Below are 19,307 nucleotides of genomic sequence, written 5' to 3' on the forward strand. Positions count from 1 at the left end.
GGTGGTCGTGGTCACCTAGAGGGAAGGAGAAGAAGACAATGAGAGGTCAGAGAGTGGGGGGCTAAGGAAATACCGTATTTTTTGCTGTATAAGACTCACTTTTCCCCTCCTAAAAAGTAAGGGGAAATGTGTGTGCGTCTTATGGAGCGAATGCAGGCTGCGCAGCTATCCCAGAAGCCAGAACAGCAAGAGGGATCGCTGCTTTCACTGCGCAGCGATCCCTCTTGCTGTTCTGGCTTCTGAGATTCAGAATATTTTTTTTTCTTGTTTTCCTCCTCCAAAAACTAGGTGCCTCTTGTGGTCTGGTGCGTCTTATAGAGCGAAAAACACAGTACATTTTCCAAATCTGTACAGAAACCAGTTTTCAGAAATGCATCGCTGTTTGCTTGCTTAATTGTGGAGCACAAACCCTCGGGTATTGCCCAGAGGAGAAACTATAGCTCAGTGGTGGTGAAATAACTTAGTCACATATTAGCATCTTCCGCTCTTTCCAAGGTAGCGATGACTGAACAGCCTGGCTGCTATACACGTATTGATCTTCCTTTTTAAAGAATTCTGCGCAGTCATTGTACCTCCAGCCATCAGAGAAATAAAAATTATTATTCCTACAGATCAGGCTCTAGATTGTGTGAAGAAGTTATTTCTTTTATCTGTCCCAAATCTTCCAGCATTCTGCTTCATTGGCAATCAGAAAAATAAAAATGGCTCTGTTGCTTTTCTGTTCTTGAGCTCTGGACCTAGTAGCCATTGCAGATACACAGACAACCTGTTTATTAAACATTCAGTTGATTTGTTTGCAGATTGTTAGATGACATGTCAAAGCAAGCGCCATCCATTACTTTCCAGTGCATTTTCCTGTCACCCCTTATCACAAAAAAGATCCAATCTTTTGGAGAAGTGGGTTTGTTACATAAGACCTTCCGGTCAACTATGTTGTTGTTGTTTAGTCGTTTAGTCGTGTCAGACTCTTCGTGACCCCATGGACCAGAGCACGCCAGGCACTCCTGTCTTCCAATGCCTCCCGCAGCTTGGTCAAACTCATGTTCGTAGCCTCGAGAACACTGTCCAACCATCTCGTCCTCTGTCGTCCCCTTCTCCTTGTGCCCTCCATCTTTCCCAACATCAGGGTCTTTTCCAGGGAGTCTTCTCTTCTCATGAGGTGGCCAAAGTATTGGAGCCTCAGCTTCAGGATCTGTCCTTCCAGTGAGCACTCGGGGCTGATTTCCTTAAGAATGGATAGGTTTGATCTGCTTGCAGTCCATGGGACTCTCAAGAGTCTCCTCCAGCACCATAATTCAAAAGCATCAATTCTTTGGCAATCAGCCTTCTTTATGGTCCAGCTCTCACTTCCATGCATCACTAATGGGAAAACCATGGCTTTAAATATACGGACCTTTGTTGGCAAGATGATATCTCTGCTTTTTAGGATGCTGTCTAGGTTTGTCATTGCTTTTCTCCCAAGAATGACAAACTATAATGACACAATTACACAACCTGAATTTTCCAGGGTTGCTGTTCCTGGGCGATGTGGGGACTTGATATCATGTAGCATGTGTGAAGGGTGCATGACATGACATGACATCACATGACCTGGGATTGTTGAATTGTCTGGAAAAGCCCGTGTAGGTAAGAAAGGAAAAGTGAATGAGTTAAGTTGCATCCCCAGCAGAATGTCACTCTGACAGAAGATGTTTGAAAACTCCAAATGCATTGCCCAGAAAACAGTAGATCTAACGGAAACACATACTTGGAGATTGGCATGAATAGTTTATTATTATTTACTGGTTGCAAATTGGTGAGCACGGGCATTATATGCTGACAATAGGTGCCAGCTCCCTGGGGGCTCGAGCACCCACAAAATTCCCCATGAAAGGGCCGGGCACTCACAAATTTCGGCTGCATGGCACCCACGACCCCAGGCACCCACACTCACAGGGCCAAGCTGGCATTCCTGATGCTGACAAGACCTCACTCCTGTCAGCAATCGTGCTGCAGCATTCTGCACTAACTGCAGCTTCCAGATCAAGAACAAAAGAAGCCTCAAGTGGAGAGCACTGCAGTAATCCAGTCTTGATATAACCAGTGATAGTGGCAATGAATCTATTATTATTATTATTGCTTTTTTCTTTTATATATATATATATATATATATATATATATATATATATATATATATATATATATATTATTTAGACATACATACAAAACAGTAATGTACATACACTTACAAACAAAACAAAAAAAAAGGTAAGGGAAAAAGAAAAATACATAAAATAGGTAAATAATAATACACTCATGTGGCTTCCCTCCGCCAATGCTCGCCATCTTTGTTACATTAAAGTTCTTATTTACATTGCAATTCATGTATCTCTACCTTACTTCTCTTATTAAACTGTTATTTTTTCTAGGTCAACTTTACAGCTTAGTCTAAACATATCAGCACGCTATCTTTAGAGCAGTGTTTACTCATATATTCTTCAAACCATATCCGTTGTGACCTTAATTTCTGATTTGCTTGTTATCTTATTGCTGCAGTTAATTTCGCCAGTTCTATAAATTCAGATAATTTATATAACCAATCCACTTTTGTGGGTATGTAATTTCCTTTCTTTTCCAATTCTTTGCAAGTAGTAACCTGGCTGCTGCAGCTGCATATAGAAACATTTTATCTCTATCTTGTGGTACCTAATTTCCTATTATTGAGTATATTATTATTATTATTATTATTATTATTATTATTATCACAAGGTAATTGTATAATCTTAGAAGGGGTGTGGCTTGGACTTCTGAATCTGTCACTACACCAGCCACTGATAAAGAGAAACAGACATACAGTAGTACCTCGGGATGCGAATGGGATCCATTCCGGGGTCCTGTTCGCATCCTGAATAGAACTTAAGATGCGACTGCATGTCTGTGCGTGCACAGATCGCGTTTCGCTGCTTCTGCGCATGCGCGTGACATCATTTTGACTGCGCATGCGCAAGCGGCGAAACCTGGAAGTAACACGCTCCGTTACTTCCGGGTCGCTGCGGAGCGCAACCCAAAAATACTTATCCTGAAACATATTTATCCCGAGGTATGACTGTACAGGTATGACTGTAAGGGACGCGGGTGGCGCTGTGGGTTAAACCACAGAGCCTAGGACTTGCCAATCAGAAGGTCGGCGGTTTGAATCCCCACGACGGGGTGAGCTCCTGTTGCTCGGTCCCTGCTCCTGCCAACAGAGCAGTTCAAAAGCACGTCAAAGTGCAAATAGATAAATTGGTACTGCTCTGGCGGGAAGGTAAACGGTGTTTCCGTGCACTGCTCTGGTTCACCAGAAGCGGCTTAGTCATGCTGGCCACATGACCCGGAAGCTGTATGCCGGCTCCCTTGGCCTATAGAGCGAGATGAGCGCCACAACCCCAGAGTCGGTCACGACTGGACCTAATGGTCAGGGGTCCCTTTACCTTTACCTTTATGACTGTACAGGAGATGAAGTGGGAGCGAAAGAGGCAGAGGGAATGTGGACGAACAGAAGCCTGTGAAGAAGAGAAGAAGAGTGAAAGAAAGCATGTGCTTGAAGGTAGGACAGGAGCCTGGCTAGGAAGAACGAGCGTTGAGAAGAGGGAGCATGAAACTGAGGCAGAGAAACAAACAGAGTCAGGCAAAAATTAGGGAAAGTAACAAGAGACAGGAGCAAGAATTGACCATGGGTAGGCAAACTACGGCCCAGGGGTCGAATCTGGCCCAATTGCCTTCTCAATCTGGCCTGCAGATGGTCCAGGAATCAGCGTGTATTTACATGAGTAGAATGTGTCCTTTTATTTAAAATGCATCTCTGGGTTATTTGTGGGGCATAGGAATTGGTTCATCCCCCCCCCATATAGTCCAGCCCCCCACAAGGTCTGGGGGACAGTGGATCAGCCCCCTGCTGGAAAAGTTTGCTAACCCCTGACATTGACTGAAGCAGGTATAAGGCAAAAGAGCATCGCCCATGGTGAATTAAGAAAGGAGAGATTACAAAGGTGTCAAAGGGGACGACAAGTATTTCCAAAGAAAGAAGAACCAGAAATGAGAGGAAGGAGCTTTTGCATGTCCCAGTGGTGGTAGAACAAAGAAATGAACCTAAGGGTGTGTGTACAGTGGTACCTCAGGTTACAAACGCTTCAGGTTACAGACTCTGCTAACCTGGAAGTAGTACCTCAGGTTAAGAACTTTACTTCAGGATGAGAACAGAAATCGCGGGCCGGCGGCACGGGAGGCCCCATTAGCTAAAGTGGTACCTCAGGTTAAGAACAGTTTCAGGTTAAGAACAGACCTCTGGAACGAATTAAGTTCTTAACCAGAGGTACCACTGTACTGATGAGAAGAGTCCCAACCATGAAAATGAGATGGCTGGGGTTCATCAGGTGGCTCTGAACATAAGAGTCATGCTGGATCTCTGAAGGCGCTTGAGAGGCAGGAATGTAGGAATTCTCCCATCCAGCAACTGGTATTCAGAGGCCTACTGTTAAGATGTGGGTGAAAATATCAGACGACACAGCGATTCTTCAAACAGCCCTTCTTTATTCACAGGCCAGAACAGAACTGAACTGAATGGTTCAGCCAGCCTGCTTATATAGAGCTCCACTACAATGCAACAGTAACCACTTTCTGTAACTATCCAATCACTGAACGTCACTTTCAACCCTTTATTTGCATATGTGGACCTGAGTGAAAACTATCTACAGTATGCACACTGTACCAACACGGCTACCTACCTGTAACTTAAAAAAACACACGACACCCCAGTTTGAAAACCAAGGATGTCTTTGCTTTGACTTCTGTTCCAGGAAACCTATCCTAGAACTGCACTTTGCAGAGCCCATTTGTGAAGGTAATTCTTCAACACAGTGGACATCCAAATGCCTCATGTTTTAGGCTGGTGGTGTCACAATTGGAGCACATAAAATTACTGAGCACACTAAAGAAAGGTAGCAACATCTCATACTTCCTCTGTGCCGGGAGTTGGGGATTTGGGAGAAACCAGGCCACTGAGTTTGGAGCATCTGGATATCACTCACAAAACCTGCATTTAGTAACCTGATTTTGCAAGTCTGGTGTGTGTGTGTGTGTGTGTGTGTGTGTGTGTGTGTGTGTGTGTGTGTGTTTCATAAGGTGATAAAGGTGTTGCTAGTGTCCTTCCTATGTGAGGACACATGCCAACCTTAGAAATACCATGCTGTATCCACTAGGTGGCAGGCGCAGACCAAAAGAGACAAGGGCCCTTTGAAAAATGACAACAGATTTAGTGCCCTCACCATTTCCACATGTGCCAGTGACTAATGGCTAAAGCTGCGTCAGAGCACCCAACTCGCTGCTGACGCGGGCAACACTCGCAAAATGTACGAAGGCATGGAGAAAACCTTTGGACCAACCCGTCAAGGGAAACTGCACTGCTGAAAACCTTTGTCGGGAAAGATCATCACAGATCACAGCAAACAGATGAAGTGATGGACAGGGCACTACCAAGAACTGTACTTGTGGGAAAACATGATCTCTGACACAGCAATTGACAGTATCTGGACTCTGTTTGGCGATGTGGTTCAGGAACAACAGGATATGAATGACCTTCCCAAGGTCAGTGTGAACCGAGGGCTAAGTGCCAGCACTGCTTACAGCTTGGCCACCTTGTTGTCCTCTGTCTAACTTTGACATTTAAGCTGCCAATATGTTTTGGAATCCCTTTGACGAAGGCCTGTGTTATCCACATCATTTATGAGGATTCTGTATATGAGTTGTGCCAGAGTCATTTGCTGGGTATGTAAATATTCAGGGCATGGACTCACGAACACAAATGTGCATAGCATTTGCCCATGCTAATTTATATGCATAGATGTGTGATGGAAGAGGAGCCAACTAACTTCCCATGCAAATGCCCCCCTCCCAAATCTTCAATTAATTTGCACCCAACCAAAGGTCATCCCAGATCAGGTCCTCTTTAACTTGTCAAGCCCCAAAAATTTCCTTTCAGATCGGGCTCTGGATTGTGTGAAGAAGTACTTTCTTTTCTTTATCCTAAATATTCCAACAATTAGCTTCACTGGATGTCTATGAGTTCTAGAGTCATGAGAGAGGGAGAGAGAGAAAAAAACCCCAATCCATGTTCTCCAAGCCAGGTATAATTTTATAAATGTCTATCATTTCACCTCTTACTTGGTTTTTGTCCTAACTAAAAAGTCTCAAATGTCACAACCTTTCCTCACCCGGGTCAGAGGGCACTCCAGCCCCTTGATCACATTTCAGGTGCTCCTTTCCAACTCTGCTATATCCTTGAGGGAGAGGTGACTAGAACAGCACACATGGGATTCCTAGCATGGAATTTTATCTTTTAAAAAATAGTTGCCGTACACTGGGTCAACATCTTCACGGAGCTATCCACTCCGACCTGAAGGTCTCATTGCTGGTCAGTCACTACCTGCTCATGCCCCATGTGCGTATATGTGAAATTAAGATTTATTGCCACCACAAGCATCACTTGACTGCTGCTTACACTGAACTGGACCATTTTATTGCCCATTTGCTCAGTTTGGACAAGCTCTCCACAATCTCTTTTAGTTTTTAGTTTTAACGGCCCTGAACAGGAAGTCTGCAGTCAGCTCCCATGTTGTTCACCCCGATATATGGAGAGCAGCTGCTATAAACTCCCCCCCCCCCAAATCCCTAACACAGAGTTGACTTAAAATAAGATCACTTATTTTAGTGGTTTAATCAATGCAGCATTTATGTACAATCAGACTAAGTACTTGACAATACATAGGTGTTTTTTGTACCCTGTGCATATCAAGATCCAGAAGTTTTTGTTTAGTGTGTGGCACCTTTCCCCTCGAATCCCCGTGACGGGGTGAGCTCCCGTTGCTCGGTCCCTGCTCCTGCCAACCTAGCAGTTCGAAAGCACATCAAAGTGCAAGTAGATAAATAGGTACCGCTCTGGCGGGAAGGTAAACGGCGTTTCCGTGCGCTGCTCTGGTTCGCCAGAAGCGGCTTAGTCATGCTGGCCACATGACCCGGAAGCTGTACGCCGGCTCCCTCGGCCAATAAAGCGAGATGAGCGCTGCAACCCCAGAGTAGTCTGTGACTGGACCTAATGGTCAGGGGTCCCTTTACCTTTACCTTTCCCCCTATTAACTTCAAAGGTGTGATTGCTTCCTTGTCACCAGAACCCACCACCTGCAAAACTGATGTAGATCAAAAGCTACCAGGAAGATCACTAGGCCATTTCTGGCCCTCAGACTACTTCGGACTGGCAACCATGAGGATGTGGCTAGCAGATATTGTTTCTTATTGCTGGTCCTTCAGACTTCCCCATCAGCCATGTGCAGTAGCTAGGGCCCTTCTCCTTGCTGAATCTTCCGATGTGTGAGTATGGGGATCACAGGTGCAACAATATCTGAAATAAGCACCATCTTAAGATGCACTTTGGGAAGTTCTCCAGGACTAGTCAAACCATGCTTTCACCATCTTGGCCCAATACAGCCTTTTGACGAAGGAAAGCTGCTGTCAAAGTTCAGCCCATTTATTCTTATCTTGCACCTCGCAGGACGACCTTATTCTGCCGCTGTTTCCCCTGTGCTTTTGGTGGGATTTGCAGCGCACCAATGATGCCTGACAGATACCTAGCCTACCTTCAAACATTCCCCTGAAGAAAATCGGGACGCGTGTCTTTTGGTGTCAGGCTGTCATGCAGGTCAGCAACACCGCTACAAGTGCCAACGCTGGCTGCAAGCACCAGCTTATCCCCGGGACATTCCGGGATTTAATCAGAAGCCGGGATGGATTCTATAATTCCAGGAATGTCCTGGGAAAATACATACAGTTGGTGGGTATGACTAGGAAGTCAGAACATTGGTCCATCCAGTTTAGCATTGTCTACACTGCATTGCAGCAGGTGTCTAGTATTTCAGGCAAAGGTCTTCCCAGTCTCACCTGGAGATGTTGGAAATTGAACCTGGAAGCTTTTGGATTCAGAGTAGTTGCTCTGGCACTGATCTACAGCCCTCCCTTGTGGATCCACAGGCTACAGGACATTGAATGTCCAGGCCCCTGCAGTGTCGGTGATTTTATAAAAGGAAGAAAAGACAACGGTCCCATAGGGATGTCTTGTATTGGCCACGGAAGCAACAAAATACCATGTTTTGCAAGTCACCGAAAGCTGCCAGGTCTGCTGTAGCTCACTGCTGTCGTCTCTGGTTTGCAGTAGCCCTCCAAAATATCAGGCAAGAGCATTCCCCAGGACCTGATCATTCTAACTGTTATTGCAAGGGGCTGAATTTGGGACCCCCTGCATGGTCTCTCTGTCCTTACATTGCAGTTGTCTCTTGATGCAACACTTAATGCATCATAGCGAAGGTATGGCAGGGCCAATCTGGTTGAATGCCAGAGAACTGGCAAGACCTGGACAAAAGGAACCACAGAATAGCCAAGCAGAACAAACCACCTCACTGCCAAAATCTCAAGAGAATTAACCAAAGAATTTCGTAAAGCTCTCCAGAGTGCCTTGACTGTCAGTAAGTTACTAGTCCACATGAATTTACTTGTCGGCCAGGGATGTGAAGCAATGGCGCCTGAGGAGGCTTGAGCTGTCCTGGTTGATGTCAGTGAGAATAACTGGCCACTGAAGGGCTTCATATCGCAGCAGAAATATCTGACACCGGTTCAAGTGGTAGGATCTGCCCCAGCGAAAAAGCACATTCAGGCTATGTCTCTTCGTCTTCATTGTGGCTGGAAGAAGGGCTGCGGTTGGCTGTTTCTTTTAGATCTTCTTGCACGTCGGCTAGGATCTGGGCTGCTTTGCCATTACGCCTGCCTTGAACAGGCTTCTTAAAGGCTGCGAAGAGCAAAAGAGACAAAGGCGTCAGCAGGTTTGCAATGCATTCTGGGATAACGAACTGTGCAAGTTTTGTTTCAGTCTCTGGCACCTCATATAGAAGAGGTGGGCCGAAGGTAGATCAGGAGAGTGATTGGAATAGATCACCAAGTGTGAAATCCAACTTAGGCCCCATTCACCACCTACACTTAAAACAGCACTGTACCACTTTAAAGAGTCATTGGCTTCCCCCAAAGAATCCTGGGAACTGTAGTTCGTTAAGGGTGCTGGGAGATGTTAGGTGACCCCCATTCCTTTAGACAGCTACCATTCCAAATCCCTGGGAAGAAGTATTGGTTGAAGCAGCTTGTGGAGTCTAAAGATCGGGTTTCCTGAAAACATCTCGCCCAGTTCCCACGTTAAGAGCCACACAAATGAACAGCTCCCTGTCTATGACTTGGTTGCATGAGGACCAGATTTCATGGCACTTTTGGCACAGTGCCAAAATGAGCCACCCTCCCTCAACAAAACAAAACAAAACAAAGAGAGTGATGAATGGTGACACAGCTAGGCTGGGGGCCCTTCCAAGCCCCCGAGTCCTTGGCCGGTGCCCAACCTGACTGATTGCTGGTGCTGGACTTGGGTTCCATCCCATCCTTCCCTGTCACCATAATTTCAGTGTTCTTTCTTCCTGGTTGGAAAAAATAAACACAAAGGGCTATCCTTGCCGCTGATGCAGGTTCTGTAAAAGCTGGGGCAGAATTCTGTCCTAAATCCTAATCTTGGCCACAGACACTGGATTCAGCATTTCAGGAACCTGCTGCATTGAGAGCAGTAAAAAAAAAAAGGTAAAGGACCCCTGGACGGTTAAGTCCAGCCAAAGGCGACTTTGGGGTGCGGCGCTCATCTTGCTTGCAGGCCGAGGGAGCCGGCGTTTGTCTGCAGACAGCTTTCCGGGTCATGTGGCCAGCAGGACTAAACCGCTGCTGGTACAATGGAACACTGGGATGGAAACCAGAGCGCACAGGAACACTGTTTACCTTCCCGCCGCAGTGGTACCTATTTACAGTGGTGCCTCGCAAGACGAAAATAATCCGTTCCGCGAGTCTCTTCGTCTAGCGGTTTTTTCGTCTTGCGAAGCAACCCTATTAGCGGCTTAGCAGATTAGCGCTATTAGCGGTTTAGCGTCTTAGCGGCTATTAAAGGCTTAGCGGCTTAGCGGCTAAAAGGCTATTAGCGGCTTAGCAGCTTAGAAAAAGGGGGGGAAGCAAAAAAAATCGCAAGACTCGCAAGACGTTTTCATCTTGCGAAGCAAGGCCATAGGGAAAATCGTCTTGCGAAGCAACTCAAAAACGGAAAACCCTTTCGTCTAGCGGGTTTTTCGTCTTGCGAGGCATTCGTCTTTCGGGGCACCACTGTATCTACTGCACTGGTATGCTTTCGAACTGCTAGGTTGGCAGAAGCTGGGACAGAGCAATGGGAGCTCATCCTGTTGTGCAGATTTGAACTGCCGACCTTATGATTGGCAAGCCCAAGAGGCTCAGAGGTTTAGACCAGTGTTTCCCAACCGGTGTTCCGCGGCACACTAGTGTGCCGCGAGACGTTGCCTGGTGTGCCGTGGGAGGGAGGCGGGCGAGTCGGGCGGCGAGAGGCGGGGCGGCGGCGAGGAGAGGCCGCCCAGCGCGGGGCTCTCACCGTCTGCCTGCCTGGCTGCCTGCGTGGCGCTGACGTCACGGGGCTGTAACGTGCCCCACATACGCACACGTGGGGCGGCGAGCGAGCGAGCTCCCTCCCACATCCCATCGCCGCTCGCTTCGGCCGGCCTACTGGGCTGTCGCAGGCGGAAGGCCTGCGCATGCGCGAGGTTTTCGCGCCTTCGGGATTCCCTTCACGCCTTCCTCCTCCCGGGTCCTTGAGAGCGCGGGAAGCAGCAGCGCGAGACCGGCCTTGAGCCTGGTAGGTATTGCGCTTGCCAAGGCAGTCATTTGGGAAATGAAAACTTGCAAAGCAAGCAACCAGTTCAATCTGAAGTACGTGTATGCTTAATATCCTGTATCTGAAACCTGTTCTGCCCCCTCCCCCACACTTGGTGCCATTTTCATCTACACATGCAGCAGAGTAAGTTGACCCAGAATAGTACCAATTCAGATGGCAGATGGGAGAATGACAGTGCTGAATGCTTTCCCATGTAGAACAGTCCCTGCAAATAAAAACCCAGCATATTTGGAAGAGGGCCTAACCATTACCTTCTATGCTGTTACTATTTTTTTTATTTTTTTTTACATAAGTAAAAGTTTATATATAGTCAATATAGGCACAGAGTTAATTTTTTAAACATTTTCTAATGGTGGTGTGCCTCGAGATTTTTTTCATGAAACAAGTGTGCCTTTGCCCAAAAAAGGTTGGGAAACACTGGTTTAGACCACAGCGCCACCCGTGTTCCCCTATTACCTTTGAGAGCGGTAATGTAAAGGCAGATGGGCAGCTGCTTGCAGGCCTGGATTAAATTTGCAATCACTGGTATTTGAAAATACCAGTGTCCACCCCACCCCACCCCACCCCTGCTGCCACTGGCTACCATTCATTGTCTTGCCCTTTGCAATTTTAACCCCTTCTGAGCTCAGCGCTTTGCAGGGAAGGGCCAAGCCTTTTGACAGAACAAGAAAAAGGAGCTGTCGACATTTTGTATCCAGGTTCATCAGACCTGTCAGAAAGGCAATGTGATAGGAACGGAAGCTTGTCAAACAAGCCCTTTTGCCTTGCCGACAACAATATCTCTCTCACATACTCGGTCAACATTGCTCTCTCTAACTCACACGCATACACACACACAGCCAAGCACACACTTTTTGACTGCACAAACAGAGCCACTGGTAGCGCTTTGGAGATGGAGAAAAGTATTTAAACTGTGAAGAGGAAGGGAGGGTTGTTGGTTGTCCCCTCCGCCCTTTTTCAAGTGCCCAACCTTTATCCATTTCCTACGTTGTCACCTGCTGGAAACGCCAGCACAACACATTCCATTGTTAAGAGGTTTCCCCCTCTACAGGGAATGGGGCTTAACAATAAACACCGTTTGTGAAAATGAATTCCCTGCAAGTCAATAACATTTCTCCGGAAAGGCTAAGCAAACACTGAACTGTGTACCTAGTGCACCTATTCAATTTACGTGTTGCAAAGCCTTTCTCCTACTCTCTTCTCCCGCCCAGGTTGGCTTGGGCTAACCCTTTGCCAGAAAGCCAGCCTGGCCCCGGAGACTCTGGAGTCCTCCCTGCTTGCGTGCCTTATCACAGCGGACTGTATCACTGTGAACAAACATTTGCATAGCCTGGAATTCAGAGAGCAGAAGAGAGTGCCTGGCCTGTGCATAGGAAAAGTTAGTTCTTTCTTTTCTCAAATGAGCCAAGTGGACAAGGGCCACATCCATTTAAAGCACAATGGTGCCATTTTAAACTGTCTTCCCCCCAAGAATTCTGGGAGCTGTTAAAGGTGCTGAGAGTTCTTAGGAAGCCCAAATCCCCCCTCAGAGCTACAATTCTCAGAGATAGCTCTGTGAAGAGGGATGGATTGCTAAACTACTCTGGAAATCATAGCTCTGTGAGGGGGATAGGGGTCTCCGAACAATGTAACAAGTGGCAACATAGGCAATTTAAATGTGAATGTGGCCGAAGTAAACAGGTGCAGTGTTATGTAAGACATGAAAAATAGTATACAGTGGATGCTCGGGTTGCGAACGTGATCCATGCGGGATGCACATTCGCAACCTGCAGTGTTTGCAGCCCACATCTGCACATCTGTGGGTTGCAATTCGGTGCTTCTGAGCATGCGCAAAGCGTGATTTAGTGCTTCTGCGCATGCGCAACCACCGAAACCCGGAAGTAACCTGTTCTGGTACTTCCGGGTTTTGGCGGTCCGTAACCCAAAAAAGGGGACGCGGGTGGCGCTGTGGGTAAAACCTCAGCACCTAGGACTTGCCGATCGCATGGTCGGCGGTTCGAATCCCTGCGGCGGGGTGCGCTCCCGTCGTTCGGTCCCAGCGCCTGCCAACCTAGCAGTTCGAAAGCACCCCCGGGTGCAAGTAGATAAATAGGGGCCGCTTACCAGCGGGAAGGTAAACGGCGTTCCGTGTGCTGCGCTGGCTCGCCAGATGCAGCTTGTCACGCTGGCCACGTGACCCGGAAGTGTCTGCGGACAGCGCTGGCTCCTGGCCTATAGAGTGAGATGAGCGCACAACCCTAGAGTCTGGCAAGACTGGCCCGTACGGGCAGGGGTACCTTTACCTTTACCTTTAACCCAAAAAAACGCAACCTGAAGCGTCTGTAACCCGAGGTATGACTGTATCTCACAATACATGATTCTGAACCCCCTGTTTGTACCCTTTGTCAGCGAATCGTGTCCCCTTTTCCGCTTCTTTTGCGATCTCTGGGTGACCTCAGTTGTGCAACAATATTTTTCTTTCACGGGAGCCGCTTGGAGGCTTTCATCATCACAAGTGCCAATCACCTATTAGGGGGAAATTATTCAGACATGAGTTGCAGATGTGCAAGTTAAATGTCCCATAGCATTTGGGAACCCCACCTTTCTTCCTTCAGTTGTGCTCAAGTTTTGCACTCAAAAATCAGGTCTGATCGGAAAAATTATTTTCCTCCTTCTGTATTCCGCAAACAAGACGCTCTTTCAACCCTGCCTACAAGTCAAACACAGCTCATTTTGGATTAAAGTCAAGTCGTTTCATAGGTCGTTCTAGGTGAACAGTGTATGATTAGCCAGAGTGATGCCCTTACCATTGGCCATGCTAGTTGGATACCCTGGCTATATTAGGATTAAGGTCATAACTTGAATCATAGAGTTGGAAGGGACCACAAGGATCATCTAGTCCAGCCCCCTGCAATGCAGGCATCTTTCGCCCAATGTGGGGCTTGAACCCACAGCCCTGAGATTTACTCTCATGCTCTACCAATTGAGAAACTCAGCTTTGGAAAGACAGCTTCCATTCCTTCCAGCTTTCACCTCCTGTATTTTAACCATGGCACCAGCACTTCATTTTGGGATGTGTCTGTTGCAAGTCTTCCTTTTAGTGATTGGTGGGACTGATTTAGCAGGGACAGCCGAATACATTCTGCTGCCTGGGGCAGAGGGCAAAGGTTTGGTGCTCCCCATTGCACATACAGAAGCCAGCTGGACTGACAGATGAATCTGACTGGAACACTGGCAATGGGGCAGTGTCGCCAATTGCAGCTGATGCCAGCTGGCTAACATAGGGGGCACAGGGCAGGGCAGATGCGGCACAAATCTCTGTCCTCCAGCTTAGGGGAATGGACAAGGGGCTCGGCAGGAATGCCTTGGGGAAAATACTCAAATGTCCATCAGAATTTGCCACCTGAGGCAGTTGTTTCACTCTGCCTAATGATTGGGCCAGCTTGCAGCCCAGCTGAATCTCATAAGGCCATGCATCTCATGAGCTGCCCACTTTGTCTCTACACTTGTCTGCCCACATGCGACGTTGGAGCAGGATCCTGGCACACCACATGGAGCCCCCTTTCTCTAGTGGCTTCTCGACTTAGTTGAGAGCATAAGGTTTGATTAGCATTGCCAAAGGTTCTCAGAAGTGGGGAATCTCTTGTTTGTGGGCTTAATCAGACCCACCAGACCTCCCCATTTAAACCATGGAGCTGTTATGGCTAAGACACACCCACCAGCCTTCAACCTAACGTCATATATGACACCAGGCTTGGTAAAGGCATGGCTGGACCAAAAGGAAAAGGGGTTTGCAGATCAGGAGGGGCTTCAAAGCCATGTGATGATGATGATGATGATGATGATGATGATGATAATAATAATAACAATAATAATAATAAAATTATTTATACTCCGCCCATCTGGCTGGGTTTCCCCAGCCACTCTGGGAGGCTCCCAACAGAATATTAAAAACACAAACACATCAAACATTAAAAACTTCCCTAAACAGGGCTGCCTTCAGGCAGATAGTTATTTCCTTAACATCTGGTGGGAGGGTGTTCCACAGGGCGGGCGCCGGGAAGGCCCTCTGCCTGGTTTCCTGTAACCTCACTTCTCACAGTGAGGGAACTGCCAGAAGGCCCTCAGAGCTGGACCTCAGTGTCCAGGCTGAACGATGGGGATGGAGACACTCCTTCAGGTATACAGGGCTGAGGCCGTTTAGTGCTTTAAAGATCAGCACCAACACCTTGAATTGTGCTTGGAAACGTACTGGGAGCCAATGTAGTTCTTCCAGAACTGGTGTTATATGGTCTTGGAGGCCAATCAAAGTCATCAGTCTAGCTGCTTTGATGTACCGTATTTTTCTTTGTATAACATGCCACTGTGTATAAGATGTCCCCCTATTTTGGGGGACTCAAAATTAAGAAAATGGAGGAGATTGCCTCTGTGTATAAGACTACTCCCCTTTTTAAACATTATTTTTTAGTAAAAAAAACCCTAGTATTATACACAGAAAAGTACGGTACTTTGCAAGCGCCAACAACAGCTGATTCCTTGGGTCTTGCATTACACCGTGCCTTGCCTGCATGGTTTGATTTCAAACTGTGCAAGTGAAAAATAGTCATTGTGAAATCAGCTGAATGACAGGTGGGCGTATTCGGCCAAATACCCCAGTTGCCTCCTAAATGAGTCCCACACTGAGAATGGGTTGTGTTTAGCCAGGAGGTAGACTCTACTTGGTGTGTGTGTTTCGGGGGTGGGGGGACAGGCAGGTGTATGTGTGGGATGATGAGCAAATACACAAAAGGAAACAAACCTCGCTATCGGATGTATTGGGCTCGTCAGATTCTTCACTGACCGACTCAGAATCTCCGTTACCTAAAGGAAACAATGGCAGATGAAAGATCAGCTGTTGGAGGACTTGCAGTTTCCAGACGAGGAGCCACACCAATATTCAAATGACAAGCAAACAAAACCTCTCTCTCTGTGTGTTCCCACCCCACCCAGATGTCAATCAATTGAGAGATCCTTCTCCCTTGATTTGATCTCCTTATATGCAAATCAGCACACAGCTGCCTTTAAAAAACAAAACAAAAATGTGACTTTTGTTGTTGTTGTTGATATAGGAATAGGGCTTTCCCTCCTCATACGATAGGAGAGCCAACCAACCATTTTACTGAAGCACTGAGAAGGAGATGGGAAGGGTCAAGTTTCTAGTCATCACAGATGTAGAGAAAATTTAAAAAATGGGGATTTTCCTGTGGGGGCTATAATTAGGAAAAGCTTGTGATTTCCTCATTGTCTTGAATCAGGGATCATTCCCTTTGCAGCTTCCTATCGTGTGTACATATCTCATTGGTTAAGTACATGGTCTGCATGCAGGAAGTCGCAGGTTAAATATCTGAATCTCCAGGTAAAAAGACCAGGAGGCAAATGCCTGTGACTTTGGAGAGCTGCTGTCAATCACAGCAGACAATACTGATCTAGGTGAACAAATAATTTGAGCAGGTGGGGCTTGTTTGGGTTGATATGGCCACAGGCTAAAGTGAGAAGTTTCTGGTCTTGCTGTCTGAAAAGCCTTACAGGGTGCTGGAGGTTTCGTTTGAGCACAAAGACCTACTGTCTGTTATAATCAAAGTTTACTTAAATTGGAGGCACAGTGTGTTCAAACAATGCAGTCGTCTTGGATATAAGGAGTGAAACTACCGGTTGAGCAATAGAAGTTTCTTTGGAAGCCACAGAACTTAGATGTTGCTACTGAGAGGATTAATTACAACCATTAGGGGAAATGTTTCTCAAGTTTTGGAGTGCAGTTTGATGTAAGGGTGGTTTGGTCAACAATGGATGTCTACATTTCTTGCTGAAAGAAATGGTAGCTGTGTCAGTCTGTTACAGCAACCACAGAAATAGAGTCTTCTGGCACCTTAAAGGCTAATGGAACTTCCATTTTGTCTCTATTTTTGGGTGGGATTCAGTCATATACAGGCAAATTCAGGTTGGGCAGTTACAGTTGATTTGGAGGCATTGGGCAGTAAATCCACTTCCCCCAAAAGACCAGACTTTTGGCGATAAGGAAAGTGTCGGGAAAATGCATGGCAAAGTGTAGGATAACACTTGCTTTGAGGCAACCTCATCCAGTGTTCTCACAAACAAGTTGAAATTAAATGCTAACTAAATAGTTAATAGGGACACGGGTGGCGCTGTGGGTTAAACCACAGAGCCTAGGACTTGCTGATCAGAAGGTTGGCGGTTCGAATCCCTGCGGCGGGGTGAGCTCCCGTTGCTTGGTCCCAGCTCCTGCCAACCTAGCAGGTCGAAAGCATGTCAAAGTGCAAGTAGATAAATAGGTACCGCTCCGGCGGGAAGGCAAACGGCGTTTCCGTGCATTGCTCTGGTTCACCAGAAGCGGCTTAGTCATGCTGGTCACATGACCTGGAAGCTGTACACCAGCTCCCTCAGCCAATAAAGCGAGATGAGCGCCGCAACCCCAGAGTCAGTCACAACTGGACCTAATGGTCAGGGGTCCCTTTACCCCTTTACCTTTAAATAGTTAACACTGTCTAATCTCCCAGTGAGCAAATCATGGTGACGATGTTGTTGTTGGCATCTGTCTGTCTGAAAAGATGAAGGCGTGTTTCATGCATCTGGGGCCTGCTAACTTAGAAAAACCCTGCAACCTACCAAGAGAAATGTTGTTCCCTATCACTGTCTCTCTGAAAGTGCAGGTTACCTGGCTGGTCCACTTTCTGCTTCTGCGCTTCAAAAGGCACCTTTGTCTCTGAATCGGCTGTGGCGTCGCAAGATGCCGGCTTGCACGTGGGAAGTTCTTGTAGTGAAGAGATCTGCAGAAGGCACAGACAGATGTTTGTGGCCAGAAATATAGCAGTTCAACACAAACACACTCTCACCAATAACACCCAGCCTCCATCATGGCCACAGACCAAGAATCCTCAAAGGCAGATTCCTCCAACATCTGCAGCTGTAAGGAGACGGGTGTATTTCATGGACTGTCATATGTGGAGTTGTAGCGCACAAGGAGGGATCTCTAGTCAATGAATAGCTAGCCAAGCCTATCAAGACCTGTTAGTTGCTCCAGGACACTTCTGAGTCCACATGTATGTCCTGCCTCAGCTACCGGACACCTCTCCAAGGTGCTGATCTTATGTCCCCCTGCTTACCCACCTCCAGCACAGCTGGGGTGATCAGCTATGCTTGGTGGTGAGTATCTCCATGGACCAAAACAGCCTCCATGGAACATCACACATGACTAGCCTTCCTTCTTGATGAGATGGAGAAGGGATGTAATTGAGTGGTAGAGCACAAATCTTGCATGTAGGAGGCCTGGGGTTCATTTTTCACCAAAAGGCACCTTGGTGGGGCTGGAGTGACCCCTCTCTTAAGTGTTGGAGAACTGCAGTGAATCAGAATATACACTACTTGGCTATATATGCTGGCAGTGTAAGGTAGCTTCGTATGTTCATGAGACCTGTGTTCAAGTCCTGCTAAACACAAGCATCACTGTAAGAGAGAATCATATCGGATTCACAGAATGTGAACCATAAGTCGTGTCCAGCTCAGACAAGACCCACTGAAATTTATGGACTTTAGTTAGTCACACCCATTAATCTCAATAGGTCTGCTTTTAACATTGGATACAGCTCCCACGAGCACATATGAACTGAATGATGCTCATGTTCAGTCAAAGGTGACCTGACTGATGCAGCAGACAGATGTTTCCTGAAGAGGACCCATGAAGTGTGGATGATGTAGCCACATCTTTAAGCACCTTTACACACATATGGTGAGACTGTGATTGGGTCTGACTGTTCATGTGAGTATTTAAAGATGTGACTATGTCATCTACACTTTAAACACATAATGTGCAAAACATCTGCATGCCACATTCGTCCTAGCCCTTTGCAGATATACTAAACAGGTAAAATGTGAGGAGGACTGGGGGCAAGAAGGCCTTGAGGCAGCTGACTCTCCACCAGATGTATACCCGCTTGTTTCAAGGTGAGGAGCCCATGCAGGGACAAGTGTATTCACACATACGTACAATACAGGAGTAGGATTGGCTGGCAAGTATTTTGTTGTGCCATTTGATTGTTGCATATTATTTATGGATGCATATGTTTTAATTCTTATGTAATTGGTTTCTATACTTGTAAACACTCAGAAGCCTGTTTTGGCATTAAGCGGCATATAAATCCCTCTATCCCTCCACCCCTCCATCCCTCCATCCATCCTCAATGGTGAACAAGGTTATTTAAAGGTAAAGGTACCCCTGCCCGTACGGGCAAGTCTTGACAGACTCTGGGGTTGTGCGCCCATCTCACTCAAGAGGCCGGGGGCCAGTGCTGTCCGGAGACACTTCCGGGTCACGTGGCCAGCGTGACAAAGCTGCATCTGGCGAGCCAGCGCAGCACACGGAACGCCGTTTACCTTCCCGCTGGTAAGCGGTCCCTATTTATCTACTTGCACCCGGGGGTGCTTTCGAACTGCTAGGTTGGCAGGCGCT

The 19,307-nt window shown here is 47.0% G+C and overlaps 1 protein-coding gene and 1 long non-coding RNA gene across 2 annotated transcripts in view; one reads left to right on the forward strand and one right to left on the reverse strand.

Annotated features, from left to right (window-relative positions):
- The first annotated feature begins 5,132 nt into the window (after positions 1–5,132).
- The window catches only part of LOC144327860 (uncharacterized), a 92,032-nt gene continuing 77,857 nt past the window's right edge, over positions 5,133–19,307 (forward strand). Inside the window, exon 1 of the long non-coding RNA XR_013393027.1 lies at positions 5,133–5,604. This is a non-coding gene — a long non-coding RNA (uncharacterized LOC144327860). The remainder of the gene's footprint in view (positions 5,605–19,307) is intronic.
- Positions 8,112–19,307, reverse strand: part of RBBP8NL (RBBP8 N-terminal like) — a 37,466-nt gene continuing 26,270 nt past the window's right edge. Inside the window, exons 11-14 of the mRNA XM_077929359.1 lie at positions 17,512–17,628; positions 15,603–15,659; positions 13,204–13,330; positions 8,112–8,851 (exon numbers count right to left, since the gene is read on the reverse strand). Coding sequence (XP_077785485.1) covers positions 8,721–8,851; positions 13,204–13,330; positions 15,603–15,659; positions 17,512–17,628 — 432 coding nt within the window. The 3' untranslated portion in view covers positions 8,112–8,720. The remainder of the gene's footprint in view (positions 8,852–13,203; positions 13,331–15,602; positions 15,660–17,511; positions 17,629–19,307) is intronic.

This window comes from Podarcis muralis, chromosome 5, assembly GCF_964188315.1.
Source record: "Podarcis muralis chromosome 5, rPodMur119.hap1.1, whole genome shotgun sequence".
Classification (NCBI taxonomy): domain Eukaryota; kingdom Metazoa; phylum Chordata; class Lepidosauria; order Squamata; family Lacertidae; genus Podarcis; species Podarcis muralis.